Source organism: Centropristis striata, chromosome 20 (assembly GCF_030273125.1).
Source record: "Centropristis striata isolate RG_2023a ecotype Rhode Island chromosome 20, C.striata_1.0, whole genome shotgun sequence".
NCBI classification, from domain to species: Eukaryota; Metazoa; Chordata; class Actinopteri; order Perciformes; family Serranidae; genus Centropristis; species Centropristis striata.
In genome coordinates this window covers 17,868,353-17,880,979 of record NC_081536.1, presented here as the reverse complement: position 1 = coordinate 17,880,979, position 12,627 = coordinate 17,868,353, and the positions used below count along the sequence as shown (strand labels likewise).

The window sequence follows — 12,627 nt, the reverse complement described above, 5'->3', positions numbered from 1 at the left end:
TTTCTCGAGGAGTTGGTTGGTATGTTTGCTGTGTGCTGTACGGCGCCCCGTTAACTGCAGACAACCTATAGCGACTGGACCGGAGTGCTGCTGCCTATTTTTAGCCTGTAATGGGGGAAAACGAAGGGGCTTGAAGAAACTGCAGAGGAAGGTCTCAACTGCGCTGCAATGAGCCCACACAACGCCGCGAAGTGACGGAATTAAAAACAAAAGTTAGCACAAGTTTAAACGGCTTTCCTTCACCTCGACTCATTACTTTGATTAAAACGCAGTGGCCACTGGAGAAGTTGCTGCGCAGCGCAATGGCTGCCCAGTGCGACACTTTAAGCGGATACTTGCAGCAGTCGGACCAGGGCTCCAACAGCGAGCGCAGCACCGACTCTCCTCTCCCGGGATCAGAGGAGGATCTGAGCGGACTCCATCCGCTGCCAGATCCGGAGTGGACTGAGGAGAGGTTTCGGGTGGACCGTAAGAAGCTGGAAGTCATGTTATTAGGTAAAAGAAGTCAAAAGTTGTGTCATGTTTACATTTTTCCCTTGATAAGAGCGTTTTTTAACTTTTATCCTGTCCACGTTTCACCGCCTCTAATTGTAGCCTGCGTTGTTTTCCGAGAAGCTGCACACTCCTGCAGCCCTCTGACGGCCCTTTGTTTATGTTACACTCACAAAATTACACTTTCTGTACACATTTACAACTTTTGGTAAGCCAAAATTTCAGGAGGGCTTCTTAGCACGGTCAGGAAGCTTGTGCGTGTCATGTGCGTGATCAGAGTCAATTAAGGCAATTAGGCGTCAATTAGCTTTAGGCTTTCAATTAGTGTTACCACATTAGAAACAAAAGCAAATGATATGTTGAACAAGGGTAGAAGTTTACAGCCGTGTGGGCGTAGATATTGTCTAAAACTAAAGTTTGAACAGAAAGTTGAAGAGGTCAAAGACATGAGACAATAACCATCACTGCTGCTGTGCTTATGGAGGCAGTAACAAGCCCCAACCACAGGCTGTCGCTGCATAAACTCCCATGGTGTGCATTTGTTTGTAGACTAAACTGAAATTGACCTGAACATGCAGTTTGCTTAGTTCAAAGTAAAACTTTGACAGCATTGTGGCGTCAGTTTTCGTGACTGGCATTGATGCATGCTGCCTTAAAACTTAAAAAAAGTAATCTAATTGTTGTGCAGTATCATGTCGACTTTTCCTGCCTGTGTGGTGCTGCTGTATGTTTTTCTTTGGTGATACATCTGATTTAATATACTATCTCTCTCCGAAAGACTTGCTAGTGACAGTGAACGGTTAAACAAGTGATGACAGGCTCATAAAGGCGGGCCAGGCCGGTGTCTGTTCAGAGGTCTCTGGAAACTCAGAGGTTGAGGTCATTCATCAAACATTTCAAAACACAAGAGTGTGGAATATTAGAGTCTGAGAGAGTCATTTACAAGAAACAGCCACACACAACCTTAGTAGGAACATCAGTCATATTCACACTGCAATTAAAAGAACTGCGACTTAGCATGTTGATGAATGAAGCTTTGAATTCTATTACTGTAACTTGGTAAAAGCTTTTAAATGATATAAATTGGTGACTAAGGTTTGGAGTAATCCTCAGCGAGCATCTGGTCTTGAAGTAAGTTTATCCTATACACACAGACGCATGCACACACACACACACGTAGTTCCCCTTGAGAATGTCCTGGTTGCTGCCTCGCTCCTCGGTACATTCCTCAAAGCTCCATGTCATCTCTAACTCTTCCAGGAAAACAACTTAACCAGAGGCCGGCCCTAAATCTGCGAGTGTCCCGGACAAACCGTGCGCCACGTCCTGAGAGTGTCTGTGTTTTTGCGTCTGTGTGTGTTTTGTATATTCTATCCAGTCTTTTGTTAGTTTGGTCTCATATCTCTGCCAACATCTTGTTGCTGCATCATGATGTCATGGCATTGCTCATGTTGACAATGCAGAGTTTGTGGAATAGAAACGGCTGCAGTATTCCAGTGTCTCCTGATCTTTGTGGTCACTTGCAGGTTCAGGTTTCAGTGTCGCACTATTGCGACTGAGAAACCACTTTAAACTTTTACATCTGGCCTTCAGGAAGATTTCAGGATGTTTGGTTGTGTTGTATGTTTGCATCTGTTAAGTTATGCACGTGATGCACCATTCACTGCAGTTTTCTTTTTAGCTCACTGGATAGGAGATTTTAGCCATCGGTGCACATTAAAATCCCAATAAATGGCTCTTTTTGTCTTATCCAGTTGGGTCAGAGCGCTGTAACATCTGGCTGTGTTTTGATTGGATGAGCTGCAGACTTTGACGTGGTACATCATGTTCTGAAGGCCAGAATCTGGACTCTAATGAAATGATTTTATGGGAACTCCAGTATATTTTTACTCAGGGTTTTATTGTCTGTGACGGTATCTCTGGCTTCCCTTTCCTGGAAAAATTAGGAGTGCTCGACCCTCGGCAAAGAGCCACTGCTCGATTCATGCTGCGATCACTTCCCAAACAATAATAGCTCAGTGGCTCAACTTTTTATTAGATCCAGGTAATGTTTCTGCAGGAACACCATCAATTAGTCGACCTAATTAGTTTATTAACTGAAAAATATCCACCCTCTTTTTTTGATCATCAATCCATCGTTAAAGTATAATTTTTCATGCAAAAATGGCAGAATATGCTGTTTTCATTCTTTAATCTGTTTTATATCATATTAAAGTGGAAATCGTTGGGTTTTTTATATTTTTATATCATTGGGTTTTGGACTGACAAAACAAGACATCTGCATTTAATATGTCAGTAATTTCTGATATTTCATTGCCCAAACAATGAAAAAAATGTATGTGCAGATTAATTGATAATGGAAACAATCAAGAGTTACAGCCCTAGTTTCTGCACTACTTTGCAATTTTTGCAGGCTGAATACTTTGGCTGGCCATCTGGTTCAGCAAAAAAACACCTCTTTTATGCATTATTTTGTCAGTGGTTAATATTTAGGTAAAGTGCGTTGAGGTAAGCTAGCTTGTCTACAGTATAGCTAAACATTAATTCACTCTCTTGCATATGGATAAACCATGTCTGCCCTTCAACTACAGTAGAGGTTTTGAGTGAAAGACATAATAAAATGCACAAAGAATAGGGATACTTTTTATATATAGATAGACAATCAAATGGAAAGAGACTTGGAACTTGAACTTAAAATTGGGCTTATTTTCTTGATGAAATCAATTTCAACCACTTAAACTAAAAAAGTCACAAAATGAAGAAAATCAATCAATCTTGTTTTGTCTGATGATGAGTCCAAATCAAATTAATAGAAATGTATAATATGGAACAGAAAAAAAACGAATCCTCACAATGGAAAACCTCAGCATATTTGGCATTTCTGTACAATTATCAAATCCTCCTAAATTCATTTTCTGACTAATAGACTAAACATCACTACTAAACATGTAACTTTGTTTGTGATATATTGATTAAAATGTGTTTGCTGCAGTTCAATTTCATTTGCCTCCAGTGTATGATAATCCAGTATATTGATCAAATCCCTTTATGCGGTCTCCCTTGTACCCGACTCCTGATGGGCTGATCAATGTCTGGATACTAAAATCAATAACATTTGCTTTGCTGTCTCCGTGTTGATGTTGTTTAAATAAGACGATAGTTAATTGCCATAATCAGGGATTGCTGTGTAATGCAAGTAAGACAAATAAGCCTGAAAAATGCCAGATGCTTCGGTGGTGGACCTCTTGGCCAAGTTTAAGGTTACAGTGGTGGCCTAATAACTGTAGGGGAACCCAAAAATTGCTCACTGATTTTCTGTGGTGTGTTGCCTCATAGAAGAGCTGTGAAATCTCTCTGCTCCTGTTTTCTCCCTCTGGCTGTGATATACAGTCAGTCTTTTAAAGGTTTCAGGAAGTTGTCACATCTTTCCCAAAAATAATAACAAAGGAATTATAGCAAATGTCGGATAACAAAATAGAGTACTGCAGGAATGAGTGAGTAAAAAAGGCGGTTGTTAGCAAGTAGCTTGATGACATCACAGAGGTTGTTGCTAAAAAAGATTATTGTCATCGTCAGCTCAGTGGTGGTGACATTTTAGTTGCGCTGCTCTAATGTAGTTTATCGCCTAACATGAGCGTTTTACTTCTGGGCTTTCATTCGAAAGATAATCTTACTGAATACAATGTAAAGTATAGATATAACAAACTTTTGTTTGCCCCAGAGTTTATTTTCTGCCATAATCCCCCAAAATCCCATTGGTGTTTTATCAAGGGAGCCAGGGCGATGCTTATTTCCATTAACCTACAAAAATACATCATCCCTGCAGCACTCTATACACAAAGAGAATTGTAATCATGCATGCATTGATTTGGTTTATACATTTTTTGTCTGAAAGGGTCGGGAATTAGGAATGACTTTTGCTAAACTATTTTATTTGTTTTTATCTATTATTTTTCACCTTTAGAATGTTATTCATTATATGGTTAACTGATTTGGCACCATAGTTTTTACGGTATTAATCTGGACGGCCATACCTGGTTCTCCTTTAAGTGCATTTACCCCAATGCATGTTCAGTCTAAGGCCATAATGGTAATTCTATTAGCTTTAGTCGGGAATCTGTTTTTGCTAATGATAAACCTGGCTCGACTCCGAAAAGGGGTCAGAGTGGGACGTAAGACTTCTCAAGAGCCATATAGTCAGGGGTTGCATAAATTTTGGAGAATAAAAATGACCCTGAAGCACTCTGTGCCCATTAAAATGTGTTTGTGACTCACCAGCTCGTCTCTACACTGAAGCAAAATCCCAGCGTACACACTTAAACTGCTCTTTATTTGGATCTGCCGTATTTTACGCCTCCGTTCTGGCACTGTTCGCTTCAGGAGAAATTGGAAATTGTTAAATGCTTTGCAATTACAAATTTATTGTCTCTCACATTGGCAGGGACGCAGGTTCCTGGGCTTAGATCCGTAAATAGAGTGTAAAGTGACAACAAAATCTCACCCTGACAGCCATCTGTGTTTAACTGTTGTACTGTTGGCACCCTCCAATAGAACTCCCAAGTTAATGGCTTGGATACCTTGACACAGCATGAATGCTTGAAAGATAGTTTTATGTATGCGGAGAACAGTGTAAGAGAACTTTGTGCTTTTATTTTAGCAAGTTAAGAAACCAGGGGCAAGTGTGGGAAAGAGGTAACATTTTCCCCAAGCAAAGTAAGTGTCTACATGTGCAACAAGGTTTTCCCACACAAGTCTTTGAAGCAAACATCACTCTGGTTCAATTTGAGGAGCTCTGGCTGTGGGATTCCCTGCTCCGATGAGTTTCATGGTGTTTGTGACTGTGCATGGCCTCCTGGAGGGCCAGTGTGTGCTCACATCGTAACAACATGTTTGCTGAGGAACTGCAACAACAGCCTACAATTAGACTAAGTGAATCATTTTCTTCATTGAACTAATTTGTTTTCCTGCTCCTAAACCACAGACTATTAATTGGGTAGTGTTGTCTCAGAATGGAAAGCTGTTGTGTATGGTGATGAGAAAGTGCAAGGTATTCTCAGTATGCAGTGTTTATGTTATCAGTGCTGTTTAATATACAATAGGCAGAGTTTCCCCTAGAATGACTCCTTTGGTATGGTGGATAAGCTAAGGGGAGACTCATTTCACCACACCAAATTCAGTTAAATTTAACACTTTAAAGATTCTTAAGTGGATATCATTATCATTCACTTTTCTTTTTATACATGTTACTTTTCGAACGACTCTTCACATTGCCTTTCATTGAATCCACCGCGCTGACAGGGTTAAATAGAGATAGGGATTCTGTGGGATGGGAGTGAATTCAGCTATTTATTACGGGACACGAAAATAAGTCAACCATCCCACAGAATAATAAGTCTTTAGTTTAGTTTTTAGTTTTTATACAGGAGGCTGTAAAAGTAGGTATACAGTCAGGATTATTCTAGTATTACCAGTATTAGTTTAAACATTTGAGATATTAATGTTTATTATTGATATGTTTATATAATCGATAAAATATGTTTTGTTTTTCATTACTGTATACCTACTTTTGCAGCCTCCTGTATATAAATAAATATTATCCCTGACAGACTCCAGCCCTTTAAAAGTGTTAGAAACAGGGCTCGAGCAGCTGGCCCTCATTAGAAAAAGTATAGAGACCCCTGGCCAGTGTGTTTCTTATGTTTTTGTGCTCTTTAGTGAAGGCATTTTCAGTCAATAACAAGTCATGAGACTTGTTTCTTCTGGGATTGGGAGTGAAATTCAACTCCTGTGTCACCCTAGAAAATACTCATCGAGGAAGGAGCCCAGAACGAAATCCTCGTCCGGTTTGGGGAAATGTGGCGTGAATCACCCGTTATACTGGCTTTAGCAGTTTAGATTACAGGCACGCAACTGCTTTTATTACAGACGTGAACTAACACTTGCCTTGTTCATGAACCCGTGAAGGATGAATATAGGGAAAAACACTGGAATAAATGTTTGGCATTATTTTTGGCATTTAATTGAAGAAAATGTTTTGGGCCTGGCGAGGTTCACATTGGCATGGCAGCCCACCAGGCTTGAACAATTACAGGGGAAACATTGGAATTGATATTTGGCATTTAAAAAAAATATTTTTTAGCCTGCATGTGTGTTACAATGTTTGTCCTACACAACTTAATTTGAAGGCCACACAAAATAAGAATATTTTCATTTGAACACCAGTGGAAACTTCCTGTGAGAAGAGAAAATTGCTCTCTAGTGAAAATGTAATTATTGTATTTATCAGTTATTTTCCCTTTTTATTCTTTGGAGAATTATTTCTCTGGCTTCTATACCCACATAATGAGTGGAGTATGTGTGAGGGCCTCATCCTCCTCTTCCTCCTGGGTGCTGAGTAAGACTCTCAGACAGGAAGTGAGTGTCTTGTGGGGAATGTGCTGCAGGCTTTCTCTTCTCTCACTCGTTCTCCTCCTCGGTTGCTCCCTCTTGAGCATTCGAACACTGCTCTGTTGTTCCAGCTTCCATCAGATCCACTGTGGAGTTGCTGGACTTTCCCTGGTCTTTATCATGACACTACAACACAATCCACACTCTAACCTTCTAACCCAACCAAACCCAGGCTGAGATATTATTGAAAACACTCCACAGCACTTGTGTTTTTGTGTCTTGCACTCCCACTGTTCTGAGGCTAAAAAGTTGATGGTAGGGCTGCACAGTTATTGCTACAATCATACATCATGGTCTCTGTTATTGATTGGTAGGTACAATATTAAAGTAGCTTTAGTAGTTTTGACGTTTACAGAGCAGAACTTTGTTTCATGTAATGCCATTTATATTAAGCCAAGTCAAGATGAAGAAGCAGAAACCTTACACAGACCACTTTTTGGAAAAATGCAGTGAAGAGTGGAAAACGGTAGACGCAGCCAGCACTAGAGAGGAAAATAATTTCTGATGTGTAAGATGAGGTTGTCATCTGTCGTTTGGAGATATTGTGATGTATAAAGCAGATTCTCATTGGATCCTGTACAAAATGTAGGTGAATGTTGTGAATGTGCCAAAGCAGCAGTTGCTCTAATTTTGTAGTTGTGTAGGACGGAAAAAAGTTTCCCGTTTATTCCAATAAAGCATTCCCTGTCACGCACATTTGCTTCTATGTTGTGCCTCGACATGTAAAATAGCAAGAATCTCTAATTGTCAATTTGAGGGAAAGGATTGGACTGACCTGTTGTTTGGATGCATTGACTGTATATTTTGTTATTTATCTGCTGGCATGATGAATGACTGAGTAGGAGGAGTACTACGTGCTTATATTAAAGGCAAGGAGAAAGAAGATACAGGAAAAATAAGGGTGTGTTCCGATATCCATACCAACATACTATTTAGTATGCCAGAAATAGATTTAATACGTCCCAATGCATTGTAAGTCAAATTCAGAATATCAAAAACACCAGAATGTCCTATTGCATCTGGTTGCATTTTGCATTATACAAGCAAGCATGCTTTTCTGGCTGTTCTGACCCTTTGCACTACATATGAGCAAGAGGGTCAAAGATCAGCATGCAATGTAATGAATTCCCAATTGTATGCATACTACATGCAATAGTATATATTTTGTAAGGGCAGCTTGAGTATGTGCAGAAAGTAAAAAGAAAATGCGTTTGATTTGGAGGATTAAAGGAGGTAAATCATTTTATTAGCTTCAGCAGTTTATGCTTAATTACTTTTGCCGTAATTCCGAAACTTTTCCTATTGATGCACTCTTTGAGAGGCATACTGTCATATCTGTCTAGTGGAAACCATCTTTCTCCAAAATGTCAGCTGTTCATGAAACATGAAGAAGAGCCAGGTGTTAGCAATTCATGCCTCAGGTCATCTTAAAACCTTAAAAGCACCAAATATGGAGATATGTGATTTCACTTAACAGCAATATGTCCTACTGACTTTGAGAAACTAACCCATAAAAAGCATACTGCACCAGTAAATGTTATAGGAATAATTCACTTTGTCTGCTAAATGTTAAGCAGAAGTATTTTTTACCTGAACATCCAGGCACAGCCACAAATCAGACGCCTTCATCAACAAAATGTCTGTATGTGTCTGTATAAAAGTATACATTTTCCAAGAGAAAGCTATATAGTAGCTCTGCACGACATGAGGAAGATATGTGAAGTTCTGGGAAATTATATTACTTGCAATAAATAAACAGTTATTAAACTGTCTTTCTGCTGCCTTCAGTTCACTGCTAAAAATAAAACAAATTGCTTTTTGAAATAAAACAAGATTATTGAAGACATTCTTTAATTGAACAAATTGAACACAGAACTGAACACAAAAGGAACGAATAAAAAAAAGTGATGTCTGCAGTTTTTTACTGATAGTCCTATTGAACCAAGTCAAGAAAAATTGACAAAAGTAATCCAAGTAGTTTAATACATTGTTACGGTCAAAGTGCAACAACTTAGTCATTCAAGATATTTATTGCACAAGTTGATATCGTGATGATTAGAGCCAGGCCGATACTTGATGCTTGTGACCCACCATCAATATTATGGAGCCTGGGGTTAGGACGCGAGGCGGGTTATAGGCAAAATGTATTCCGCATTTTATTTTATTTGAGATGCAATCTCCAGGTCAAGATGGGCAGCAAAATAAAAAGTTTGATATAAAAACACAAACGAGGACAAAAAATTCCACAACATCCCCAAACACAACATTAGACACAAGTCATACAGGAGTCAGCGGGTAATAAAGTCATGTAGTCAACTAAAAAAATAACGATACATCTGCAATAGTCCAATATCGGGTGATGTAAATTGGCTGATTGATATGTCGGTCAGGCTCTAGTGACGATGATGAAACATGATATATTGTGTAGCCTTACTATATAGGAAGCGAACACATTAAAATAGTAATTTAAATGTTTCAGTTGACTTAACTGTTGAGTTTTGCTCTCCTCTGGGCTCAGCTGCCTCTTGCCATTTTCCCTCTCTCTCTCCTTTTTTCTCTCCTTTTTACAGATTTCACAGAAACATGCTGATACAATTAAACAATTCTATTCGACTTTGCTTACGCGTTGAATTCCTTCATCCTGGGCATGATGAGGCTTTCAGGAGCTGTAATATAATTGAGCTTCAGTCGGCGGAAAAACCTGTAATTCATTACTCAAGAAAATAAAACCAGGAGTCCTATTTCAACCGTCCGAGTGGAGCTGGAGTGCTGTGACCCATTTCTCTGCTCCTGGAACTGTAAATGGGCTGAAATGAATACCTGTTTTTCTACGTCCCTCAAAGCTCTTTTTCTTCAACCCTTTTCAAAGTGCAGATTTACATTCTGTCTGGTTTGCGGTTGCTATTTTAGAAACGTTTCATCGGGGGGGCACCCCCGACTTATCCCGCACGCGTGCGCACTCACCACACACGCATAAATGCAGAAACTCACACACACACACACACACACACACACACACACACACACACACACACACACACACACACACACCACCCGGCCCTTAACCACTCCCCCCAAGAGCTTTCAGTGTTTATCTTTGGAGAACCTCGGGTTTTGGTTTGTTGTTCTCCCTCCTCATTCAACATCCAGTACAATCTGCCTTTTCTCCACTTGCCTTGATTGGAGAGAAAGCATTTTTATAAGAGTACCTTCTTGATCGAGGCCTGGCCGCTGCCAGAATATTCTCCACTTGAACAAAAGAAGAGAGAGGATGGAAAAAGAGCAGTTTGTCCAAGAGCTGGGATTTTAGAAAAGACCTTAACTGGATTGTGTTGATTTCCTTAGGGCAGTTCTATTAAGAATAATCTACTTCAATCGGACATATTGGAGATAACTGAGAGGGTTGAGTAATCAAGTATGGTAATCGAGGAATGAATTCCCATCAGTGAAATCCTCATGTTTTTAAGAAAGACCTGTTTGACCCTATGGCTGAAATACTGATGGATGTAAAATGTCAATGATTTCCCAACAGCACAATGCAATGTGAACAGTGCAACTCTTGGCTTGTCAAGTGAGACTGACTCCCTATGCTCCGTGGGGGATCTAACTCACTAGATACCAGGCACCAGGAATGTGTAGAGTTTTGTAATCTCTTGGCAACATTCACATGAGAGAGATAAAGGAGGAGATGATAACCCAAACATGTTACCAGCAACAGCTTGATGATGCATGGCTTATTATTTCCTGGACTGGACTGCAAAAATGCTCATGTCTGCATAAAACTTGCTGTTATTTTGACGTCATAATGGACTATTTATTGACATAGTGGAAAACAGTTATGAGACTACAACTTAAAGTCTATTTCTGATTATTTCTAGACCTTATTGTCTGTGTGACCTCGGGTCCGTGAGTGTAGTTTCTCTGGCAGGCTGTCATCTTTGTCTGCTGGAAAGTAACATGTGGCACTTAGTGCGTTTATTTGATAGCACAGTTGCTTGGCAACCCTGCAGGAGTTGAGAGGAGAGAGGAGCCGTTTTGAGTACAGAGAGAGACTTCTGCTCAGCACAGAAGTACGCTGACAGGTGTTCAATTTTGTGGGTATTAACTTCGTTTGCCAAAGCTGGAGAAGTGATAGCGGTTTCAAAGCGTCGAGTTTTATTCCTTAAGATTTCAGCTCTGGGTGATTTGGTGACACACAGGGCTGCTGTGTGCGGGTTTGAACTGCAGCAAACACTGAATGAGCAGCTTTCCATGTTAGAAATCCAACACAGGATCAACAGTGTATCTGTGTCACTGCAGCCAGAAAAACACATTATTTTAATAAGAAGTCAGGCAAGAATAATTACATTTACGATGTAATGCACTTCTCGTTCATGTACTGTTTACATGCATACTAATATTCCTCCACAATATGACAGTTTTCCAAATTTCACAAGGGTCATGTAAATCGCATTTTCTGTCTGAATTAGGCCTTATACTGAAAACAGCTTTTCTGATAAAGAAATCGGATATATCTATATCTATATCTATATATATATATATATATATATATATATATATATATATATATATATATATATATATGTGTGATTATGTAGTGTTAAAGCGATATATATAGAGAGAGATATAGAGAGAGAGAGAGATATAGAGATATACAGATATAGCATTTTTTGGAATATGCATCTGAATTGGGGTTTTTACTGCAGTTTGCAACTCTTATATGTTTACAGGCAGCTATAAATGGTTGATGGACTGCACTTGTATTACGCTTTTGTAGTCGTAGCAGCCACTCAAATCGCTTTAACACTACGAACACTACGATCACACTCATATTCATACACTGGTGGCCAAGGCTACCTTGCATGGAGCCACCTGCCACCATCAGGAATTCATTCTTACGCTGATGTTGCAGCAACATCAGCATTGTTGATTTGGGAGCAATTTGATGTTCAGTATCTTGCCCAAGGATGTGTGTTGCTATGGTTGTTGAACCAACTAGAGTTTGCAAGGCTGAGGTAGAGATGCATGTCCAAAAGAAAAGGCCACATTTCTAGTCAAAAGGAAAAGCACACCTACTTTAAAAAATATGAAAGTCTTAAATATCAACAGGTTTTTGGGTATGGATGTGGAAAAAATGTTATGCAAAATGACACAAGCTGCTCCAGCCGCTCTTCAGAGTGTGCACGATGCAAAATAATGGAATATTAGTGGAATATTCATTTTCTTTAACAATGTAACAGCTTAGATGGAATACTGTTATCCGAATGAGGTCACAAACCGAAATATTGAGTTCATGTAAACGTCACAGAGAACAGAAAAACTCTAACTCACATACTGCTTTGTTTCCTGTGATTCCCTCAGTGCAGTAATGGCGAACCACACTACTACACAACACAATGAAAACTATTATAGAGAGGTAATTATAGAATACATTTAATTCCTTTGCTAAAAAAAAAAATGCTGTAAATCAAAATAGAGAAAATTAAATTCTTGGATAGTTTGTGCACATTACAGAATATATTTAATGTTTATTTTGTAGAAATTTAGATACTAAAATATAGTTTGTAAGAAAACCAGTTGTGTTGTCAAGATCAAATATTTTACACTTTTTCTCAGACTTCAAAGCATCACATCTATTTCCAGACTATTTTCGAAGATCTCACATGATGGATTAATGGAAGAACGGTT

General features: G+C 39.2%; 1 protein-coding gene across 1 annotated transcript in view; it reads left to right on the top strand.

The window, feature by feature from the left end:
• Nucleotides 1–12,627, top strand: part of LOC131993742 (protein bicaudal C homolog 1-like) — a 74,464-nt gene continuing 61,837 nt past the window's right edge. Inside the window, exon 1 of the mRNA XM_059359749.1 lies at nt 1–495. Coding sequence (XP_059215732.1) covers nt 303–495 — 193 coding nt within the window. The 5' untranslated portion in view covers nt 1–302. The remainder of the gene's footprint in view (nt 496–12,627) is intronic.